The sequence below is a fragment of the Lithobates pipiens genome, unplaced genomic scaffold, assembly GCF_037356315.1.
Source record: "Lithobates pipiens isolate NorthernLeopardFrog02 unplaced genomic scaffold, aLitPip1_a1.2 Scaffold_30, whole genome shotgun sequence".
Lineage (NCBI taxonomy): Eukaryota > Metazoa > Chordata > Amphibia > Anura > Ranidae > Lithobates > Lithobates pipiens.
In genome coordinates, this window is record NW_027507791.1 from 99375314 (window position 1) to 99399619 (window position 24306).

The 24306-nt window shown below is 42.0% G+C and overlaps 1 protein-coding gene across 3 annotated transcripts in view; it reads left to right on the top strand.

Annotated features, from left to right (window-relative positions):
• Positions 1 to 24306, top strand: part of SLC25A21 (solute carrier family 25 member 21) — a 651666-nt gene that overhangs the window by 444575 nt on the left and 182785 nt on the right. For all 3 annotated transcript variants that reach the window (XM_077464683.1, XM_077464681.1, XM_077464682.1), the window contains exon 4: positions 1532 to 1615. In XM_077464683.1, coding sequence (XP_077320809.1) covers positions 1532 to 1615 — 84 coding nt within the window. The remainder of the gene's footprint in view (positions 1 to 1531; positions 1616 to 24306) is intronic.

Below are 24306 nucleotides of genomic sequence, written 5' to 3' on the forward strand. Positions count from 1 at the left end.
ATCTGGGAGTTGTAGTCTCTGCAGAGCACAGGCACCAGACGGCCATGTTGAAGTCTATGTGCCTGTGCTCTGTGGGAGAACTACAATTCCCGGCATGCAATGGGGCTGCCGTTAGGGGAAGGAAGGGCTAGGACTCGGAGGACGGCGCTGCTGCTATTGGACACGCAGGCAGCCTAAGCCATGCAGATTAGACAGTCAGACATACTCTTATCACCCCCCCTCGTCCACCGCCGCGGAGCTCACTCTGTCTGCAGCTGTGTGCAGCGCGCCCGCCGCCCGCTCACTCAGCCGTTTGAGAGACTGTCCCACACTCCACACAGCAGCAGACAGTGCAGCACAACACCTCAGAGACAAATTAGGCAATCGCTCGATGGCGAGGCCCTTCCTGTGGGCGAGGCCTAAGGCAATCGCCTAATTTGCCTAATTAAAGAGCCGCCTCTGGATATTAGCTATGAATTCTCTTGGCTGTGTTCTCATGTCAAAGAGAAAGATAAGAGTACACTATATTTCTGGCACATCAACAATTCTTCTTTTGTACTTACAGTGTGTTTAAAGTGGAACTTAACTGTATCTGTGCACCACAAACTGCAAACGCTAATTAATTCATTTTTAATCTTCACAGCAAACCCATCCATTCATGTCACCATGTTTTATTTTGTTGACAAATCACTTTGAATAATTTATCCCCCTAGCATTTCTAGCCACAGCCATCTTACTTAAAGTGGAGTTCCGACTAAAATAAAACATTAACAGTCAGCAGCTACAAATACTGCAGCTGCTGACTTTTAATAATCGGACACTTACCTGTCCCAGGCTCCAGCGATGCAGGGGAATGAAGCCCCGCTCGTCTCCCCCTCCTCTCTGTGGTGGCGGCGTGGTCACTGTGGGCACCCGGCTGTGGCGAGCCGCACTGTGACTGGCCGGGCAATCATCTGGGACCTGTGACGTGTCCCAGATGATTGCAGAGAGGGGAGAAGTGGACTTGCTTCCGGAGCCATGGTGCCCCGGGAGGAAGTGGGAGCTGAAACCTTCTAAAAATAGGGTTTGCACCCCCCTTGAAAAAAAAGGACATGCCAGATGTGGCATGTCAGGGGGTCCCCTTACCTTAAAGCGGAAGTTCCATTTTTTGGGTGGAACTTTGTTTTAAGAGCAGATGATTTATGTAGCATTTACTTCTTAGAATCTATCTGCCCTTAGCTTGAGCATACAGGCAGGAGAAAGCCCATGTTTCCCTCCTTCAGAAGAAATGTAAAAAATGCTTAGGCAGCCTTATCAGATCTATGATATCATTATAACCTAGGTCAGAAAACCAGGAAGCAACTGAAGAAATAGAAAAAATGTTGGTCGAAACACGTAAGTATAACATACCTTCCTGTCTATTTACTAAGGCTAGTAGCTAAACATAATTAATGTTGACTCAAAGAGTTTAGTTCCTCTTTAAAAGGATTAAAACTTGGAGTAATGTGCATGTGTTGCGGAAATATTTGAAATATGTTGACAATGCCTCTTAATGTATTTTGTTTATGTTTAGATTTCAGATCCAAAGAAACAAGTCTGATCCTTCCAGTTATAAGAGTCTAGGAGACTGCTTCAAAAAGATCTATCGTAGTGAAGGGTATGTATGTGAGACATGTGCCACGAATGATTGTATGTAAGGAATGCTAATCTGCCCTGATTTCTTTCTCTCTTTGACACCAAACAGTACAAAAGGTGATTGTAGTTGTGTTAGTGCATTTTTTTAAAGATATTCTAAGCTCTTTGGTGGCTTCTGTCTCTTACTTTTGCTCCATTCCATCTCTGCAGTTTCCATCTTCCGGTGGTGTTGCCCCACTAAATGCTGTGGTTTCTTCCTTTAACCCATATATCATTAGAGAACTTAGTAGTGACATAAGGGGTTCAAAGATGGAGCCACCACACGTGGTGAGGACCACGGCATCCGACACTCCCAGAAGTGTCAAATGCTAAAGAAATTGCTCTAAGACTATAGGGAATTGACAGTTAGATTTTTTTTTTTGTAGCCAAGTGACAAGTCACTTTAACAACACAGTTGAATACTATCGGTCATACTTTTATTATTTGCAATTAGAAAATCATTTTTCCAAATAAGCTTTTGGAACATTTACTTCTCTGCTCTAGTCGTATGAGTATTGCATGGGCCATATGAAACAAGTGGATCTTCTGAAACGGTCTCCAGAGACGTGAAATGTTAGTAAGATTAGAAAAGTATCACATACATTACTCAATATGTTTTACTTCCTGCTATAAACGCTATCTATAAAAAAAATGAAAAAATCTAATTTCACCTATTTAGGCCAATATGTATTCTGCTACGTATTTTCGGTAAAAAAATCCCAATAAGCGTATATTGATTGGTTTGCACAAAAGTTATAGTGTCTACTACAAACTATGGGATATTTTTATTTTATTGTTTTACTAGCGTGATCAGCGACTTATATCAGGACTGCAATATTGCGGCAGACAAATTGGACACTAACTGACACTTTTGACACTTTTTGTGGACCAGTGACACTAATACATTGATCAGCGCTGAAAAAAAATGCACTGTCACTGTACTAATGACAGTGACTGGGGAGGGGTTAAATCACGGGCGATGAAAGGGTTAACTGTTTACCTAGCCAATTTTTTACTGTATGTTGGGAGGTGCTTTTACTAGGAGAAGAGGTGGAATTTATTCCCTGTTTTGCAGGGACACAAACTCTATCCTTTCCCTTCTGTCAGAACGTCATTCTGTCTTATTTATATAAGCAGATCGCGGTTCTGTGACTTTTCCTTACGATTGGCGGGTGCCAGCGGACATCAAGTCCACGGTACCCGCAGATTGGCTCCCGTTGGGTGTAATCATGCACGCTCCCTACCCAGAAGTGTCGGATCACGTATATATACTTGATCCGGTGCACAGATAAAACTGCTATAGGGCGGATGGGAAGTACATCTAAAACCAGAGCGTTTTCCATTTTGGATAAAAAGAAGTAAAAATCATGTATTTTTTTTTTTTTTTTTTTTGTTTTTTTTAATCTCTGGTCTATAAGTAATTTTCCCTCGCTTTCTATTTGGTAGACATATCAGATATTGAGCGGCAGTCTCCTCTTAGGGCCATTTCACATGAGCAGCAGAGTCAGTGAGAACAGGAAGTTGACTCGCATTTTACAACGCATTAAAAACCTATTCACATACCGTATGTATTTAAAATATTTATATTTACGGTATATAATTAAGGTTTGGGAGGTTTGTCTAGCAGTGCATTTACAATTGGGAATTAATTATGGGTCTACACTATATTGTCAAAAGTATTTTGACACCTTCCTTTACACGCACATGAACTCTAATGGCATCCCAATCCTAGTCTGTAGGGTTCAATATTGAGTTGGCCCACCCATTGCAGCTATAACAGCTTCAACTCTTCTGGGAAGGCTGGCCACAAGATTTAGGAGTGTGTCTATGGGAATGTTTGACCATTCTTCCAGACGCAGATTTGTGAGGTCAGGCAATGATGTTGGAGGAGAAGGCCTGGCTCACAGTCTTCACTCCATTTCATCCTAAAGATGTTCCATCAGGTTGAGATCAGGACTCTGTGCAGGCCAGTCAAGTTCCTCCCCCAAACTTGCTCATCCGTGTCTTTATGGACCTTGCTTTGTGCACTGGTGTGCAGTCATGTTGGAACAGGAAAGGGCCGTCCCCAAACAGTTCCCACAGAAGTTGGGAGCTTGAAATTGTCCAAAATGTTTTTCTATGCTGACGCCTTAAGAGTCCCCTTCACTGAAAAACAACCTGACACCATCCCCCTCCTCCAAATGATTTGGACCAGTGCACAAATCAAGGTCCATAAAGAGGATGAGCGAGTTTGGGGTGGAGGAACTTGACTGGCCTGCACAGAGTCCTGACCCGGCCCCAATAGAACATCTTTAGGATGAATTAGAGTGGAGACTGGAAGTCTGCGATGCCATTCTTCTCTTGTTAAAAAAAAAAAAAGACTGGGATGCCATTAAAGGACATATGCGTGTAAAGGCAGTACTTTTGACATTATAGTGTATTTATAAAACAGTGAATGTGACTTTCATCAAACATTTTTTGGTGATGAATCAATCACTGTCATTTAAAAAACATGCATCTGGAAGATTCTGCACTGAATGTTTGGTGTACACTTGCGTGAAAAAGTATTTGCCCCCTTTCTGATTTTTTTTGTGCATATTTTTTGATGATCTGAATCATTTAAGTGTGAGAAATATGGGAAAAAAAACAAAATCAGGAAGGGGAAAATCATATTTCATACAACTGTATATACTTTATAAATAGGCCCTTAGTCTTTTACATTTGTGACATAGAATAGTGCCAATTTAGGGATCTATTAAAGCGTACCTTTCCATCTATTACATTTTCTGCCCTGTTGTTTTAACTTTGGATAGTAAAATATTTTTTTTTCTGCCAGTAAATACCTTATAGAGCCCACTTCCCGTATCTTGTCTGGGCATTAGTCTAGGCTTATAACATCATGCACAGCTCTCGCTCTCTCTCGTGAGAGTTTTCCAGGATGGGGGGGGGGGGGAGTCATAAGAGGGCCAATGAGAGCTGCAAAGCTTTGGTTTGCCTTTTGTGTTTCTATGTAAATCCAGGAAGCGAACAAACAGCTGACTGCCGTTAAAATTATTGCAGCCAGACTCAGTGGAGGAAGATTTCTGCAGAATATTTGTCAAGTACAGAATCACAGTATATATAAAATAATATGCAAAGTGGTTGGAGGGAAGCTTCAGAATGCCAAAGATATTTTTATTACAAATGATGAGAGCAGACTGCAGTTGCTATTTAACTAGAGGAAGGACAGAGATTGGTGATGCTGCTAATTACTTTCATGCTTCGTCTCAAACAAATAGTGATATATATCTCTAGCACATAATGACACTCTAATTCTCTACCAACAAAAGCTTTTTTATGCCAATCCAAACTGATACCTATTGAAAGGTGTCAAGTAACGGAGGTCTACAGATGCTGAAAACAAACTAAGGATAACCAACAGCAAAGTCAAGGGAGAGCTAACATATTAAGGTTAAAGGAATTAACCCCCCACCTTTTCCAGCACACCGATAGGCTCTAGATTCCCAGATAAAGGAGTAAGCAGGGCTTCTGCACAGTCCTAAAGTTATATAGTCATTTAAAAAAAGGAAAATACATGTCTATTAAATCAGTAATAAACCCAAAAGCAACATTTATTAAATTGCAGCTTACCAATTGTTAGATGTGATGGCTGTATATATATATAACAAAAAAAGCTCTCCAGCAGAATGTATCAGTTACATAGATCAGACAAGCCATTTAACAGTAGGATGGGTGCTTACAATAATCAGCTTTTATTCATTTGTGTAAAACCTTTATCCCAAAAGAAAAAAACTGTTTAATGTAACTGTTTTTAAAGTATTAGCTGGAGTTTTTGATTTAATTTCTTGGTGTGTTTAAATCTGCTAGTACATCTAACACTCCTTTTCCCTCAGACTAACAAGGTTGCTGCCCAAAGGGTGCCCCCTGTGTTCCTTCAATCAGAGTGGGGGCAGTGTAATATAGGAGGTGTGTTACTGGCCAGATCACTAGGTGAAAAAACCCAAAAAGAAAACAAATATAAGCACCACATCTGATTATTTGTGTGCTGCGATATATTACATTTTTGGTTTTTAAGTTCATCAAAAGAGCTAAACCTGGTGTCGATCCAGAACTTTAAATTGCAGGTTATAATTTGTTCCATCAGGGAAAAAAATATTGATTCCCAAAGGAAATAAAATAAATCCACAAAGGGTTGTAAAGCTTTGTTTTTTATTTTCTAAATAGGTTCCTTTAAGTTAGTGCATTGTTGGTTCACTTACCTTTTCCTTCCATTTCCCTTCTAAATGTTTTTTTTTCTTTGTCTGAATTGCTCACTTCCTGTTTCTCCTCGGTAAACTTCACACCATCATCCGAGCGGTGTTTAGTCAGCCAGAACAGCTTACTGAACAGCTTACTGAGGAGGAACAGGAAATGAGAAATTCAGACAAAGAAAACAAATAAAAAAGAAGGGAAATCGAAGGAAAGGGTAAGCGAACCAACAATGCACTAGCTTAAAGGAACCTATTTAGAAAATAAAAAACAAACCTTTACAAACCCTTTAACATTTTACATTGTCATCTATTACAAATATCAGAAGATACACTTCATTTTTGTCCAGTTGTAACGAGTGACCTAATGATTTTTTTGGGGGGAAAGAACTATGCACTGAGCTTACTATATGGACCCTTGATGCATGTATTTGATCATATCCCCCAGTTTTTGCCTCTTTTTATAATAATATGACTATACAGCATATCCTTTATGTCTGCTACCTCCACATTCCTTACCATTATCATATGTTGCTGTAAACATGGAGGTAATGCTGGGCTACTATTGTCCTCTCACGTCTAGTTGCCTTACAGCTTAAAATTTTACTAAACTTAAGAACAAAATTGTAATATATTGTAGCTTGAGAGGTGGTGTCTGAAGGCCATACATGGGTCGAATTCCAAACAAATTCTCTTTCGAAAATCAGGAATTTGTGTGTTTTGTGATCCGATGTTGCCACCATTGATTTTGAAATTTAGCCAACCAAGCCTTCAGTTTCACCTTGTGTTGCTATAGAAAAGAATTTTCGTGGCCAGGAATCTTCTTTTCTTTTCATTCCAGGTCACATTTCTTTTTGGAATCTGTTTCTTGCACGACTCTCCCATCATTGATTCTAAATTTGTTAGCTTTTCCAAAAACTTCCAACATGCCACTAACTCAAATTTGATGGCTGCACGAAAATCACCCGTTGCTGCAGCCCACTAATGGTGCAAAACTCTAAAGAAAACCCTTAGTTATGATTTTTGTAAAAAAATGATTTTGGAATGCGACCAATATATGGGCTGACACTTCCAGTCCTAGTCTGACAATGCTTAGTCATCATACTGTATCTATAAAGAAGAAGTGTTGGTTTTATCAACCTAGGACAGGACAACAAAACACCTCCCCCTCTTCTCCTTTTCATAACATTGAGTTAGTGTAATGCAGGCCATACATGGGTCGAATTCCGAACAAATCTTCTTTAAAAAGTCAGAAAATGTGTGAGTTTTGTGATCCAATGATACCACCATTGATTTCGAAATTCGAACAACCAAGCTTCCAATTTAATGTCATGTTGCTACAGAAAATGATTTTTGTGCCCGGAATCTTCTTTTATTTTCGTGAATTTTCTTTTCTTGCACTCTACTTTTTCAATTTATATTTCTCACACGATTCTCCCATCATTGATTAGAAAATATTTTTTTTTTTACATTTCCCGATTTGCTTCAATTTTGATGGTCGCACAAAAATCGTCCATTACTGCAGCCCACTAATGGTGCAAAATTTGAAGGAAAATTCTTAGATAAGATTTTCAAAAGAACATTCTTTCAGAATTCGAACCATATATGGCCAACCTAAGTTGTTATTGATATCTGGAAACAATGTAACTAATAAGAGTGCAGCAAAAACCTCTGGCCCAGCAAGGGAGCGGTGGTGTCTGCTCTGGTGGCCAATGGTACTGTTTTTATCAACCTCCAGTGATTACATTGGCCCACCAATATGAGAGGACCCCACTACTCTTGTCTTTGAAGAGAGTTTATCTTCTTGCACTTTTTTAAACCCTTTATCATTAGGAACAGTTATTATTCATTTCTTTATTAATCATCTCTGTAGACATGCCATGTCTCTTCTGCAATAAAATAAACCTACCTGCCTGCTCATAGTCTTTCTTAGAATGTACACAGAGCTGCCTGTGCAGTTCAGGGAATATTCTGGTGTTGTGCTTGTGTGCTGGGATGACTGAACTGTGCATGTGCAGAAGTTATGTCATCCTACGTCGACCAATTAAGATGGCTGAAGACCACACCTGCAAGAAGCTGGGGAGAAAATGCCAGTGTGGTCCATCGCAAGTCTTGCACCATTGGACTTCAGTTCCACATTAAGTGCATACTCTGTATGGAAATGTGGGATTGTTGCAATTATGCCAAGTGTCAACAAATATTACTCTGCTGAGCCATCACAAGACAAAAGCTATGTATATGAAAAGACACACTAGTGGAGAAAAAAAAAACATTATATATATATGGCTTCCAATACCACTTATACGTTGATGACACAATAATCTATCTGTCTACTCTTCACTTCACTCCTTCAGTCTCCTCTCGCATTACTAACTTACTAACTGACATATCAGCATGGATGTCGCATCAGTTCCTTAAACGAAATCTCTCTAAAACTGAGCTATTAATATTCCCCCTGCCCGTGCCCCCCTCCATGACTTTTCCATAAAAATCAACAATGCTACTATCAGTCCCTCCAACCTCGCCAGGGTACTAGGTGTAATCCTAGCCTCTGACTTGTCATTTCAGCCTTAAGTCCAATCGTTGTTAAATGTTTGTAGAATTCTCCGGAACATCTCTAAAATTCGCCCCTTTTTAACAAATGAAACCACCATGCTCCTCATTCACTCCTTTGTTATCTCTCGCCTTGACTATTGCAACTCCCTTCTCATTGGCTTGCCTCTCCATAGGCTATCGCCTCTTCAGTCTATCATGAATGCTGCTGCCAGACTTATCCACCTCGCCAACCGCTCAGTGTCTGCCAACCCTCTCCTCCAATCTCTACACTGGCTCCCAATCACCCAGTGAATTACATTCAAAATACTAACCACAACATACAAAGCCATTCACATCTCTGCCCCGAGCTACATCACCAATCTTGTCTCCAGATATCACCCAAATCGTCCTCTCCACTCTTCTCAAGACCTCCTACTCTCAAGCTCACTTGTCTCCTCCTCCCATGCTCGTCTCCAGGATTTCTCCAGAGCCTCTCACATCCTCTGGAACTCGATACCTCCACCTGTCTGGCTATCCCCTACTCTTGCTACCTTTAGGCGATCACTGAAAACTCATCTCTTCAGGAAAGCTTATCACATCTCCAACTAATATTTTGCCACTTCCATCAGCTCATTCCCCACAGTTACAACCTTTTGTACCACCTGCCCGACCCTATTAGATTGTAAGCTCTTCTGAGCAGGGCTTAATCCTCTTGTATTTTATTGTATTATAACTGTATTGTCTCCCTTTTATATTGTAAAGTGCTGCATAAACTGTTGGCGCTATATAAATCCTGTGTTATAATAATAATATACAGAACCAATGTATGCACAAGCTTTTTGTTTATGGAGTTATATCTCTTAAAATTTGACATTTGTTTTGCTTTTTTTTTTTTTTTTTTATTGATATATGTTTGACTCTCCAGTGCTGTATATAAAAGTCCTGCTATTTAAAAAAAAATCTCTATAGAGAGCACAGGAAGTTATTGGTTCACAAGACTTCTGGCAGGATCAGCAGGTATGTTTTCACAAACATATTTAACATTATGGAAACACTTCCAATGATATATTTAACAGACCAACATAAAGCAAATAAGAGAAGTTCATTGTCAGGGTTTACATAAACTTAATCACAGCCATCTGTCAGTTGAACAAATTACACTCAGTCATTCAAAGAGCATTGGGCAAATTCCCCTTCATAGGGGGGAGAACAATGAAGTTAGATCTGTTTTATCATCATATATAAACAGAAAATCAGACTGCATGTTGAATAATGCAAATAAAAAATAGAAAAAATAACAAAGGTTTCGCGCAACAATCTCTTATGCTGCGAACACACGATCGGACTATCCAGCGGACTTGGTCCGGCGGACCAGAGTCCGCCAGACAATCCGCCCGTGAGTGGGCTCGGCTGACTTTTTCTTTCCAAAAGTCTGGCGGACTTAGAAGTTTTGACTCAAAATTGTCTGCTGGACTTGGCAGTCCGCAATCCGCCCGCCTGTGTGCTGGTCCGCCGGACTTTTGAAATGAACGGACTTGCCCACATGGAGAAAAGTCAGTTCATTTTGAACGTGGCTCCAGGTAGCCGGGACTAGCAAAGGAAGTGAATGTCGCCGCCTCCATCAGCAAAATTGACACCTCGCTTGCCCCCGCACCTAGTATGGATTTAAAGGGGAAGCCCTACGCCGAAAATATGGCGTGGGGATCCTGCCAAAGTCCATAGCAGACCCTTATCCGAGCACGCAGCCCAAAGCACCCCCCATGTTGAGTGCACGTGGCCTGGTAAGGCTGGGGGGGGGCGCTTGCTCGTCCCAACCCCCTTTCCGGACCGGCTGGGCTGTGTGCTCGGATAAGGGTCTGCTATGGACTTTGGGGGGACCCCCACACCATATTTTCAGCGTATGGCTTCCCCTTTAAATCCATACCAGGTGCCAGGGCTAGCGAGGTGTCAATCTCGCCCATGGAGGCGGCGACATTCACTTACTTCGCTAGTCCCGGCTACCTGGAGCCACGTTCAAAATTAACTGACTTTTCTCCGTGTGTGGGCAAGTCCGTTCATTTCAAAAGCCCGGTCGTGTGTGGGAAGGTCCGCTCGTTCGGAAAGTCTGGCGGACCTCACCTGCAAAGTCCGGCGGTTTGTCCGGCAGATTAAGTCCGCCGGATAGTCCAGTCGTGTGTACGTGGCATTAGACTTAGATCTTGTGACCTAATTTAGATTTGTTTCAATTATAGCTCCAAGCAATCGCAAACCGGCATGGACCTAGAGATACGCGTTTTAATGTAAAATTATAACTTTGCTTTTAGTCGTGGATACATAGAGGGTTAGACTAGATTGAATGGGGTGCACAGTGCACAGTGCAGCAAGCACTGAGTCGCTGTTTCTATTCAGTTTCTGTATTTTTCTTAATCCAATTTCTTAGCCAAACGGCTCATTAAGGATATGGTATAGAAAAACTCAAGTAAAAAGTAAATCAAGGCAAGCTTTACATTTTCTTCACACTGTTCAGTTTTCATGATGTCAATCTTTAGAATCCTGGTAATAAAAGAAGACATGAGACAAAAGGAACACATGAAAGTGTGCAGGTTTATCCATCCTTAGGTTACTGGGCGTAAAAGAATTGTGGGCTGCTGCATGCCGTCACAATAAATATGACAAGTGCTTGTCAAAAAGGATTACGTTTATATACACTGTATGCTGGCACTTCCGAGATCTTATCAGGTTATTTCTTTAGACTGACTTTTCAAAAACAATTAGGACCATTGTGTACCCCCATGCATGTGCCTGACTTTCCTGCTTGAACACTTGCTTAGAGCAGTGGTGTGAATTAAAGTGTGTATATAGTCAAAACTTCTTTTTTTTTTTTTTTTGTGATAACTTAGGGAAGAATTAGAACCTATTTAGGTTTTATTGCTGCCTTTGTCCCCACTAGGTTAATTCACCATCTTTATTTGGTGACCATTGTCAATGGGCCAAAGAGTGATGGGAATTTGTCATTGGAACTAAAGGCATGGGTAAGACCCTTTCACACTGGAGGTGCTTTACAGGCATTTTATCGCTAACAATGGTGCCTGTAAAGCACCTATAAAACCCTGATTTTCTTGTATAATGTGAAAGATGAGGTTACGCCTAATAAATAAATACCTAACATTTCAAGCTTTAAAATTGTGTATGCTTGTGGTATTGCAACAAACTACGGTACTACGGTGTGACAAATCTCCATAGGCGATGCTTTAAACGCCTTTACAGATTACCTGTTTAGAGTTACAGAGGAGGTCTAGTGCTATAAGTATTGCTCTTGCTCTAGTGCAGTGATGGCGAACCATGGCAACCCAGATGTTTTGGAACTACATTTCCCATGATGCTCTTGCCCTCTGCAGTGCAGTTGAGCATCATGGGAAATGTAATTCCAAAACATCTGGGGTGCCAAGGTTCGCCATCACTGCTCTAGTGTTTCCAGCAATACCGCACATGTGTGGTTAAATTACTGTTTAAATATGCATGCGTGACTGACTTATGCATTCACTTCTGCAGGCGAGCAAGGAGGGATGGGGGTGTTTTTTAGTATTATTTATTTAACTTTTTATTTTTACACTGTCCCTCTAATTTTTAAAATTTTTTTATATTATCACTTTTATTCTTATTACAAGGAATGTAAACATCCCTTATCATAGAAATAAGGATGACAGGTCCTCTATATAGAGAGATCGGGGATCAAAAAGACTCCAAATCTCTTCACTTTGATCTTTTGCTTTAAAAAATATATATTATTTTCTTCCAATCTGGACCGGAAGTGACGTCATGGCGTTGCTCTGGTCCTCCAAGGCCTTAGAGTCGATCAAAGAGTGTTAACTCTTTGATCACCTATGGGAGCAGCTGGCCTCACCGTTGGATTGTTTCTCGGGCAAACTGGTAGAAACAGTAAGCCCGAGAAACACTGGCAAGCAGTGGGAGGGGGGCATGTCCCCTCCCGCCGCTTCAGAAACCATTCCAGCGGCTCATGAGCCGCTCGGAGTGGTTGCATGAGAAACCTGGTCGTCTGCAGAAAAAAAACAGTTCTGGGGTTATCGTAAGCCATAATCTCGGTAAACCACTTGCAAACCACAATTTATATATACATATTGCGGTCAACAAGTGGTTAAAGGTCTGAATAAATTTCTCAAAATTCTGACATTTCCTATGGAGTCAGTTCGTTTATTGGTGGCTGCCTTCCAGCATAAAGACTTTTTTGAGTCCGTAGACCTAAAGTATGCTTATTGCCATGTGCCAGTCTTTGCTGGGCATTAGAGATTCTTACACTTTGCAATAGAAGATCACCACTTTCACCTTGTGGCCCTGCCTATTGATCTAGCCACAGCTCCTTGTGTATTTACAAAAGTTTTTGCTCTGGTGCTGGGCCTATTTAGTGTTCAGGGAGTCTCCATTCTGGGGCATCTTGCTCTGAGAAAATTTGGTGCTTCATTTGAGGCAAAATGTGTCTCTCACAATCAGTACACTGGAGAGTCTGGGCTTGTTCCTCAATGTGCAAAAATCAGCATTGTAACTGCTACAGAGATTGGAGTATCTGGACCTGATTTGGGACACTATCCAGGCAAAGTGTTCCTGCTTCCAGGCAAGCGCTTTTCTTTGAGAAATCAGATGTCAGTCGTCAGAAATCATGAGTCTCCCTAGATTTATCTTTGTATAAGACTGCTTGAAAATATGGTTGCCACATTTGAAGCAGTTCCAAACACTCCATTCCAAAACATTGCAGAGGGATATTCTGGTACAGTGAAACAGGAGAGTTTCTGAATTATCAAATTTCCTAAAGTTCCAGTACCATTCAGGTGTTAAGCTTGTGCATGGCTTTCATGCAGGTTGGAAGCAGAGAAGTTGTTGCTTCCATTCATCTGAAACATAGTGACTACCGATGCCAGGCTGACAGGATGGGGTGCCATTCTGAGGTCCCTTTCAGTGCAGGGGACGTTGTCTACTCACTGAAGAGGTTTACCTATACCCATATTCTGGAGGTTTGAGTGGTTTGTCCCATGTTGGTTTACTGGACAAGTTAGCTAGGGGGCTTACAATCGGAGTCCAATTGGACATTCATCATGTCCCTGCCTTGTCAGCAGTACATTTCTCAGGAGTGGGGAATTAGCAGAAGGACTTGCCCAGTTGCCAGCAATGGATTCCAGGGGAGTGGTCTTTTCACCCCAAAGTGTTTAGTGCATTTTGTCAGCGTTGGGGCACAACAGATGTCGATCTTCTAGCGTCCAGGTTCAATACAAAGCTGGACAGGTTTGTCTCCAGGACGAGGGATCCATAGGGGATTAGGACAGACTCCCTAGTAACATGGTAGGACCATTTCTCTCTAATTTACACCTTCCCACCAGTTCAATTTCTTGCATAACTATTACCCAGGATCCGGGAGGAAAGGACACAGTTTAATCTAGTTGCATCAGCTTGGCCCAGGGGGGGCACGATACACCAAAATGGAGGTGGAAAACCCTTGGGCGTGCCCAACCTGGCCAGAGGGTGCAATATTGCATCCTGTTTTACAGTCACTGGGTATAATGGCTTGGCTATTGAAACTCAGGTTCTGAGGGATCAAGGAGTTTTCGATGTTAGAACCTCTGACATGTCATTATTGCCTTTTGCGTCTCTGCCAGAGTGATTCACTTAATGTTTCACCTTCTATTCCTTGTTATTGGGACTGAAAGTAGCAGACAATCTAAACCTCTGAGCCATCATCATAATAGGAAAGGGGGGGGGGGGGTTCTCCTATGTGGACACTTGTTCCAGTGACAACTATCTAAGCAAGGATTTGCCTTACTTTTGAATGTATTCCTCTCACTTCTTGTTGTGTCTACAGAACATGAAATGAAGAGAAATCGCGCTAGTGGGACTCAGATAATAAAAACAACCATAATCTATTCCTATACCATAACCACAAGATATTGTGAGAAGAGTTTGGTTCTCAAGATGCATGGATGCATAGTGCAGCAGAAAAGTAGCAAGTTGCCAGGAGTTTTTTTTTCCCCAGATTCCCTGTAGGATGGCATTGCAGATGTCTTCTTCTGAAAATGCTAGCTGCATTAGCTGTTTAGCAGATGCTTTGGTTTCCATATTCTTAGTTGCCCAGATCATATGGTAAAATAAATGTTTACATTTTTGTGACTTTTTCTTTTACTGCATGATTGTTATTTGTCTTTGATGTAGAAGTCTTGCAGCCAGGCAACTAGAATTTTCTAATAGAAATCAGGCTAGAGTAAGTATAAGCCTTGATAGATTTTTTTTGTCACTTTTTTTTCACTATTTTTGCCATCTGTGAAAAAATTTAAGCTAGGCTCCCCAACAAGGTGTCTACTTGCCTTTTTCTAAGGAGGGCGAGTCTTTGATGAAATGCACTGCTGTGCCTATGCAGCAACTCCCCATAGATTAGAATAGAGCTGCATTTCTACAGTGATGACACTACAGTTAAAGCAAAATGAGCGGTGCTTGGTTCTGTTCAGCCTGTAATTTTATAGCATTAGATATATGTCTGTACATAAAGGCAGGTTACATCTAGAACCTGAGTATACAGCAGCAGTGCAGAAGATCTGGGGAGCTGTGTGCGTCAGCAGTCTCTGGAAGGGAGAGACCTCTCCAGGATTTTTCTGCTGGCTGCAGGAGTTTTAGGGTCCGGTTTGCACTGACAGCCACAGGAAAGTTAAGCTACTTAAGGCAGTCTGTTTATGAAGGGCTGACAGCTTTATGGCAAGCATTAACAGATTGAATGTTTATTGGGGCAAATGTTTGTACGGAGGATTAGCCTAGAAACCTGGGCTCCGGCCTTTAGACATTTGCAAATACTCTCAGGGATCAGATGGTGTTAAATTTTCCTTTCTTAGTTTCCATCAGTATGCCCTTTACGTGCCACTAGTGTTTTCTCTTCAGGACTGTTCTGTGTGCAGTGTCATTCAGACATTAATAATGATTTCTATAATACACTTTATTTCACATTTCTGTTAGACAGAGTTTATGATCTGGCAGTCCACTTGTCATGCATTTTCCCACAAGCCATATCCACAGTCCCAAACGAGGCCAATCCAACCAGTGAAGCTTGTGTCAGGGGCCGCTTTCACATCTGGCCATTTTTTGTCCCACTATGTTACATAGTAAATATAGGGTGAGTGTGCAGGATGCCCATCTCTTAAGTCCAACAAAAGGGCAATTAAAGAGGTTGTAACCCAAAGAAAACAAAAAAACAAAAACGATCCTGTTCCCTTATAGCAGGTTAAACAGTACAGTGCTTGTGCTGTCTAATCTGTCCCTTTCTACACTGTAAAAAACCTGGTTAATCCTGCCTGTTCCTGTGTCCCCCTATGTAAACTGACCATGGTAATCATGGCTGCTGATCCATGATACCATGTCAGTTTACGTTCCTCTGTCATCCCACTGCTCTCCTCTCTCCCCCCTTTCCCCCTCCCTCCCTGCCTATCAGCTCCTATGCGTGAGCCATCTCTTCCCCGCCCCTCCCCTCCTGCAGCTATTAGTAGCTGGCAGTAAAGTCAAAGAAAGATTACTACCAGCACCTCTGTTCTACCAAGCTATACTAAATATTGTAAATGTTTGTATAAAAATGATGTCTCTAAATACCTTGTTTCAGATCGTTTCTGTTCAGTCACGTGACCTTCAGCCGCTCTCCTCCCCAATCTAAGGGCTAAAGCATGAGGGGCTGTGGGACAGCACAGTGGTCACGTGACCTCCCGGCTGATGTTAGAGGGAGATCTCAGCTCCTCCCACTATAGTCCTTAGCTCAGGGGAGGAGAGCAGCCAGAGGTCACGTGACTGAACACAAATAATCTGAAATAAGGTATTTAGAGGCATCATTTTATACAATCATTTAGACTGTGTAGTATGGATTGGTAAAACAGAAGGGCTGGCAGTAACCTTTATTTGACTTTACAACCATTTTAATTTATGTGCTGACAAAGCACACTGATAGAAGGGGAGAGTAGGGTGACAGAGAGATGCATGACATAAATCAGAAGTTAAGGACTGCAATCCTTTCTGTGTGTTTCGACTTTGGTATCATTTGGGTGATTATAGTGACTGTAGTGGATGGCGTTGTGCAAACCACAGCGAAATGATGAGACATCCCCAGCACTTCTTTGCAAGCATATATACTCCTTTATTAGTTGTTACATCAGTTCAGTCAAGTAAGCCAGGGTCCGTTCCTCAGGGCAAGATAGTAATGCAGTGCTTCATTGCATTGTAAGTTGTCACTATGGGGGAGATTTACTAAAAATGGTGCACACAGAATCTGGTGCAGCTGAGCATGATAACCAATTAGCTTCTAACTTCAGCTTGTTCAATCAAGCTTTAATAATAAGGCCGTGTTCACACTGGTACGTCCTACGACTGTGGATCCAGCTTTGCCCATTGACTTCACGTTCGACTTTCATCCGACTTCAATGAACAGGATCCGACTTTAATCCTAACAAATATCAGGCCCTTTGAGTCTGGTATGAATCTTGAGGAGAAACTCCTTGCCAAAATAAAAATAAAACAGCAAAATGGCATGGGGTCCCCCCTAAAAAAAAAACATACCAGACCCTCATCCGAGCACACAGCGCAGCAGGTCAGGAAAGGGGGGTGAGTGAGCACCCCCCCTCCTAAACCATACCGGGCCACATGCCCTCAACATGTACATGGGTGCTTTGGGGCAGGGGGGAGCTGCTGATGGGGACAAGAGCCTCTTCCCGATAATCCTGGGCGGTGGTTGTGGGGGTCTGCGGGCAGGGGGATTATCGAAATCTTGAAGCCCGTCTTTAACTAGGCCCCCCACCTTATGCGAATGAGTATGGAGTACATTGTACCCCTTCCCATTCACCCAAAAAATAAGTGTTCAAAATAAATAAAACCAGCACACAGATTTTTCACAAAGTCCTTTATTACAGCAGCTCCAGCATCTCTTCTCCTTTCCGATTTTCTCTCCTTCTGATGATGTCTTCATCTACAGGTTCTTCTCGCCACGCTCATATCTTCTTCCTCTGGTTCTTCCTCCAGTTCTTCTCACCGCGCTGATGTCTTCTGCCTCTGGTTTTTCCTCTGTTCCTCCGGTTCTTCTTCTCTTTGCTGTCTTCTTCTGCTGGTTTTTCCTCTGATCTTTTCCTGGCGCTAGCTCCCGCAGTTGTGCGAGCTCCGCTCTCTGCCGGTTCTTATATAAACACGGAGCGTAGTCATCCATTGACGTCTTCTGGAGACCCCGCCCCTTATGACATCACTGCCCAGGGGCATGATGGGGCGGTGATGCCACAAGTGGGTGAGGCCTCTGGATGACTTTACTGGATGACCACGCCACATGTCTATAAAAGAACTGGCAGAGAGCGTCAGGAGAAGATTGGAGGAGGAACCAGCAGAGGAAGAAGACATCAGTGCAGCAAGAAGAACTGGATGAACAACCAGAGGAAGAAGAAACGAAAGAAGAACCAGAGGAAGAAGAAATCAGCATGGCGAGAAGAACCAGAGGTAGAAGACATCAGCTTTGCAAGAATAATTGGAGGATGAAGACATCACAGAGGGAGAAGAAATCGGAGGGAGAAGAGACGCTGGAACTGCTTTAATAAAAGACTTTGTCAAAAACCTGTGTGCTGGTTTTATTTCTTGTGAACACTATTTTTGGGTGAATGGGTAGGGGTATAATGTGCTGCATACTCATTCACATAGGGTGGGGGGCCAGGATCTGGGGGCCAACTTGTTATAGGGGGCTTCCAGATTTCAATAAGTCCCCCTGCCCCCATCACCATGGGGACAAGGTGCTTTGGGGTGGGGGGCAGAGAGCCCCCCCGTCCCAAAGCATCTACCCCCATGTTGAGGGCCTGTGGCCTGGTAAGGTTTAGGCGGGGGGCGCTCGTTCGTCCCCCCTTTCTTGACCTGCCGGGCTGCATGCTCTGATAAGGGTCTGGTATGGATTTTGGGGGGACCCTACATCCCTTCTTTTTTTTTCAGCATGGGGCTTCACATCAAGATCAATACCAGACCCAAAGGGTTTAGTATGGAATTGGCGGGAACGTTTATTTAATTTTTATTTTGGGGTTCCCCTTCCAGATCCTCAGAGCACAAGTCGCATGCCAAAGTCAGATCAGTTGAGATGATGATCTGACTTTGATCCAACTTCAATGATATTCAATGGACTGAAGCAGGACCAAAGTCAGAACAAAGTAGTGCAGGAACCTTTTCCAAAGACGGTCCAACTTGTGTCGGACCAGTTAAGACAGCTGTCATAGGGAATCATTGATTTACACACATCATGTGACATGTGCTCCCAAAGTCAGAGCGTATGTTGTACCACTGTGAACTCGGCCTACAACCTGGAAGCTGATTGGTTACTATGCACAGCTGCACCAGATTTTGTGTGCACCAGTTTCAGTAAATCTCCCCCATGTAACCTTGAGTACACAGCACTTTCCCTTTAATTTGAATTCTTCTCTAACCTGTATTATTATTTTTTTCCATATACAAGTTAGCTTGCAAGCTATTTCCTTTTAGTGTTTCAATGTGTGATTCATCTGCCTAGGAAATCACATTGTCAGTACAGCTCTGCCCTCAGCGTCTTCTTGCCTGGCACCAGAAAGACATTAGCAGGAGGCTGCCATCTCTCCTGCCAGTTTTTCTCAACAGAAGCATTTGTTCTTTTTTGTGAAGGCAAGCAAATATTTCTAATGCAGGTAAAGCCAGGTAGCAGAAGATTTATTGTGTGTCAACATCTAAGGGGAGGGGGGAGGAAGAATTACGTAAGCAAATATGGGCAGTGGGTGCGGACAGATCGCTTATACTGACAGGAGGATAAAAGTTGGCTAGGAGGTGAATGTGAGGCCGGGACTTTGTTATACTGGGATCCAACCCTGCTACTGATGTCCCAGAAGAGATCATGTCCAAGACTTTATTCAATGGGAACTATGTATGGCTAATGTCAATACCAGGCTTCATTAGTAAAGCAGCACAAAGGCATTAATAATGGCCATATATAATATACAGTCATAATGGTCATATACAATATATTAATATACAATCATGATAGGTATGCACCTATACAAAAATCACCTTCTTAGTGCCCAGTGCATGTTATACTTACTCTTTGTACATTTTCATTTTGAAGCTCAATGACTTCACTAATGCTTGAACTGTAAAAACTGATTGCAGATCTGTGGTCTCAAAAAAAAAAACTTAAAGGGTCCATGCACACTGGCTGAAAAAAACACTAGTGTTCCCGGCAGAAAATAATGCTAATTTCAGCATTTTTAACACTGGCGTTTAGGCGTGTTTTCGCTTTTTTTATGCCAGAAACCCATTTTCAAAACGCAAAACAGAAGGGCTTTTTTGTCTCCTCTAAAATGCCGAGCTTAAAATATGCCACTAAACAGCCTAATGTGTGTGGACACATAGAATAACATTAGGTTTTAGGCCCCATTCACACCAATGCACCAGGACATTATTTTTAACATGGGTTCCTATGGAACACATTCACATCAATGCATTTTTGTGCCTCTGCATTTTTGGAAAGGGTCAGGGATTTTTTTTTAAATGCAAAACTGTGCTTTTTTTGCTTTTTTGGTTCAATAGACTTAAATGGAGAAGCTGCAGAAAAGCATGTAGTGCATTCTTACCACAATTTTGCCACAATTTGCATTTTTGTTATCTGCCCATCAACAAATTTGCCCAAAAGAAAAAAACTCAAGAAACGCAAATCACGGCAAAATCACAGTAAAACGCAGTAAAATCATGGTAAAAGCGCAATAAGCACTGCCGAAAAAGCAAGCTGCATAGGTGTGAATGAAGCCTCATGCTGCGTACACACGACCAGACTTTCCAGCAGACTAGGTCCGACGGTCGTCCCGAACGGACTTTCGGCGGAGTTCGGATGGACTTTCTGAATGAACGGACTTTGCCACACACGAACAGACTAAGTCCATTCCTAAGTCTTTTCGTTTTGAATGTGATGACGTAAACGGGACTAAACAAGGAAGTTCAATAGCCAGTAGCCAATAGCTTCCCTTGCGTCATATTTAGTCCGTCAGACCAGCACACAGACGAACGGTTTTACTGATTTTAGTCTGTCGGAATTGAGTCCGTCAGATAGATTTGAAACATGTTCTATTGCTAGGTCCGTCGGATTTATTTTTCAAAAAACTATATATATATATATATATATATATATATATATATGTATATTTATTATATGCACAATTTGCTCCGTAAGGAACAAAAATCAAGGTCCGTGATGATGATCGGATAATTCATGGATTAAAATTCTACAGTCTTATTTCTTAAACGGATTCAGCCACCTTTTATTTTGTAGAACCATATCCAACCCGACCAATAAGAAATTTTCTTCAATCAATCTCACTATGAAAACAAGATCACTTTGGAAAGTAGCCAAAGCAGTCTGAAAGTCTGATGCTGCATCTGTCCCCCTGCTGGATCCAACATTCCAGATCGCTTGGTTCTCACAGCTCCCAGAGCAGAGAGCTGCGGACTGTCAGTCTCCGGCTCCCTGCTTTGCCCCTCCTCCTTCACTGGAGCGCTAGGCTGTGGAGGGGGGGGAGTGGCCTGCTCAGGCTCTTTGCAGCTCGCCGAGAGGCTGAGCCGGGTGCTGATCTAGGGCATTTGGTGGATGCTGACTCCAGTGGGGCGATTTTGCCTGGACCAGCTCTGTGATGTAATCAGATAGCCGACTTTAGCCCACTGTCTGCTGAAAATGGCTGAAAATGCACTCTTGTGATCCATAGGAGAAGTACAGCCAAACAAGCTTTGGCTTTACTCCTCCTTTAAAATGATCTGCACCTAATTACTACTTTCATCATAACATCTTTTTTGTAACTAAGGCCCCTCATAAAGACACATTTTTCCTTTTAAACATTTTATTGAAGATAATACAGTACATATTAGTAGTACATATTTTACAATAAAATATGATATATAATATGAATAGAGAAAGCTCTCAAATAAACATATAAGAGTAAAAAATTATAAACTCATGTCTTAAAGATAAGGTATATGAGCATGTGTAAACTTTTCTGCACTTTTCAAATTATAATTATTATTGTTAGTACAATACTTGGTGAGGTTAAGATTAAAGGGATTGTAAAGGTATTTTTTTTTTTTTTTAATAAACATGTAATACTTACCTCCACTGTGCAGCTCGTTGTTTTGCACAGAGTCGCCCCGAACCTGGTCTTCTGGGGTCCCTCGGCGGCTGTCTCTGCTTCCTCCCGCAGGTACTTCTCACGTTCATGCAAGCTCCCTCGCATGGTGAGAAGCACCTGCGGGCGCGCTCCCGTGATACAGCCAGCAGCTATAGCCGCTCGCTGTATCACATGGCCCCGCCCCCGGCGCGCCGCATCATTGGATGTGATTGACAACAGCGCGAGCCAATGGCTGCGCTGCTTTCAATCCATCCACTCCAGCCAATCAGCGGCCAGGCTGAGTGGCGAAAAGGACGTCGGGGGCGAGTGCGGGACTTTTGAGGGGTCAGGTAATTAAAACGGGGGGACTGGGGGCACCGGCACTGTCAGATGCTTTTTCACCTTAATGCATAGAATGCATTAAGGTGAAAAAACATTTACCTTTACAACCCCTTTAAACTAGAAGAATAATAGTACAATATTTATAAAGATTGATTAAACAAAGTATTGTCTATTTATGACAGATCATCTATCTAGAGACCGTCAGGAAAGGAGTCCATCCAAACGGGGCCAGGTTCCAGCTATTGGCCTGGTTTGTCTCATATGGATGGACAATGATCCTGGCCATCCCAAGTATGTCTTAAGTAACTTTACCTATAGTAATAAATATAAATCTATAATCTACTATATGGTTGAATAATATAAGATGGAATTAAAGATTTTAATGTAAAGTAGGGGAGGGGGGGAGGGATCATCAGAAGGATCAATGAATCAATGATGTTATGGATCATATAGCAGTAATAGGGGTGAATATCAAGTGATCTCAAGGTAAGAGGAGTGAATTAAGTCCTGTTGGTAGATAGGTTTTAATCCAGGGGAACCAAAACTTTTCAAACTTAGCAATATTATCAAGTAAGGTCGCTTCCATTTTGGCATGAATCATAGCTTGTGTTACACGCTGTTTAACTGACACAACGCAAAGTGTATTTGATTTCCAAGCCTTCTCTATGGATACATTTTTATCATTTTTATTACCTTTTTAATTGAAGGATGATTAATCACAAAGTTTGGCCTTACAAAATCAAAAGAACTCTGTAAAATGTTTGACTGCAAAAAGTAACACATAACACCCAATCTTAATGATCACAAATTGCCGAAAAGTAATTTGAGTTTTTTTCCATTAACACATTATTATTTTCCTTGTGCTGCCTGTTAAATAAGCCTGGGAAAGAGTTAGTTACGGAGTGTTAAAAATTCTAAAAAGAGAACGAGGAGATGGTGTGATCTGGCCTTACACAGCTGTGAGGATAAGAGCCCATCTATTTCCATGTTGCCCGGCTCTGATGACAGATAAATGATGAGGGCTGACAATGCTGAAAGAGAGAAGAGTCCTCTTCCCAGGTGTGCTGTTTGTTCTGTAATGCTCTGATGCCCGCCTTTTCTCAGGTCCTACATCTAATGGGCCTCTGCCATTTTGTCGCTGCTGCTGTTTGTATTAGTTAAGGTTACTGCTACTTTATTCTTGTAGCCCCGCATCCTGCGTTCTCTCCCTGCATTCAGGAGGGGGGGGGGGGCAGGGATGCTTTTAAGAAAATAAAGGAGAATCATATATTTTAGTTGTCAAGGCCAAATAGAATACAAGTGTGGCTGGAAAGGTGAGGCTTACTGAGATATTTCTTTGGCAGAACGCAAGATGTTCCTCTGGCAGGTTTAGTGATAAATTAAAGGGAAAGGCATGCTTGTAATTTGTTCTTACTGGTAGCTGTGCCTTCTCTCAGTGATTGCTCATACATTTATCAACATTATGGATGTATTGTTTACTTTAAGAGCAAGAATTCACATATTATGTTCTACTCACAATTGTTGCACAATGTGGAAGATCCATTGCACACACACACACAGGTGCAGCCACAATTTAAAGCAGATCTAAACCCAAACTGGATGCTGTGCAATTAGCTAAGCCGTAGTGAATTCTTATCCATTTCCATATTTTTTAATACAACTTTTTTCTACTTTTTACTCCAGGGCTTTGACTTCTTACAGCTTGTTTTGCAACCACTTATCCATTGGCATGACCACTTGTAGTCTCCATAGTGACAGTTCTGAACACATTTGCAGGACTCGTAAAGAGCCTTGCCACCCCATTAACAAAAATACACTTTTACCATTGCAGAAATATTATCAACCTGCCATTGACAAGCCTTTGGGTTTTGCTCTAATTTAAAGAGAACATTTCTTTTTCATACATCATGAAACACAGAGTAAGGCTAATATTCATTACCTGCTGGGTTATACTTCATCATTAGGTGAATGGACACTGGTAGACCAAAGGACTTCAGACAGGGAGTGATCCCCTATATAACCCCTCCCATACAGGAAGCACTTCAGTTTTTTACCAGTGTCTGATGTGTTTTAACTACACCCAAGTACTCTTTGTTTACAGACATTGAATGTCTTCCAAAAAGAGGAGTGGGACTAACACCTAAGGGAATGGCACACCTATGTCATCAGTAGTGACGAACCTAGTCGTATCCCTAGTGTTGTATCCCCTGAAAGACCAGAGGCTCCCAGGCAATCTGAGCCCCTGCATTTATCTGGTATTGTGCCTACAGTCAACGCTGTTGCTTCACCCTTTATCACTAAGGATAAGCTCTCCTCAGCTCTAGTCGGGTTAGAACACAGGATTGCCGGCATGATTGCCTCCATCCCGCAGATCCCCCTCTCCTAGTCTGGAGCAGGAATGGGTTGTGGATGGCGAAGAGCTGAAA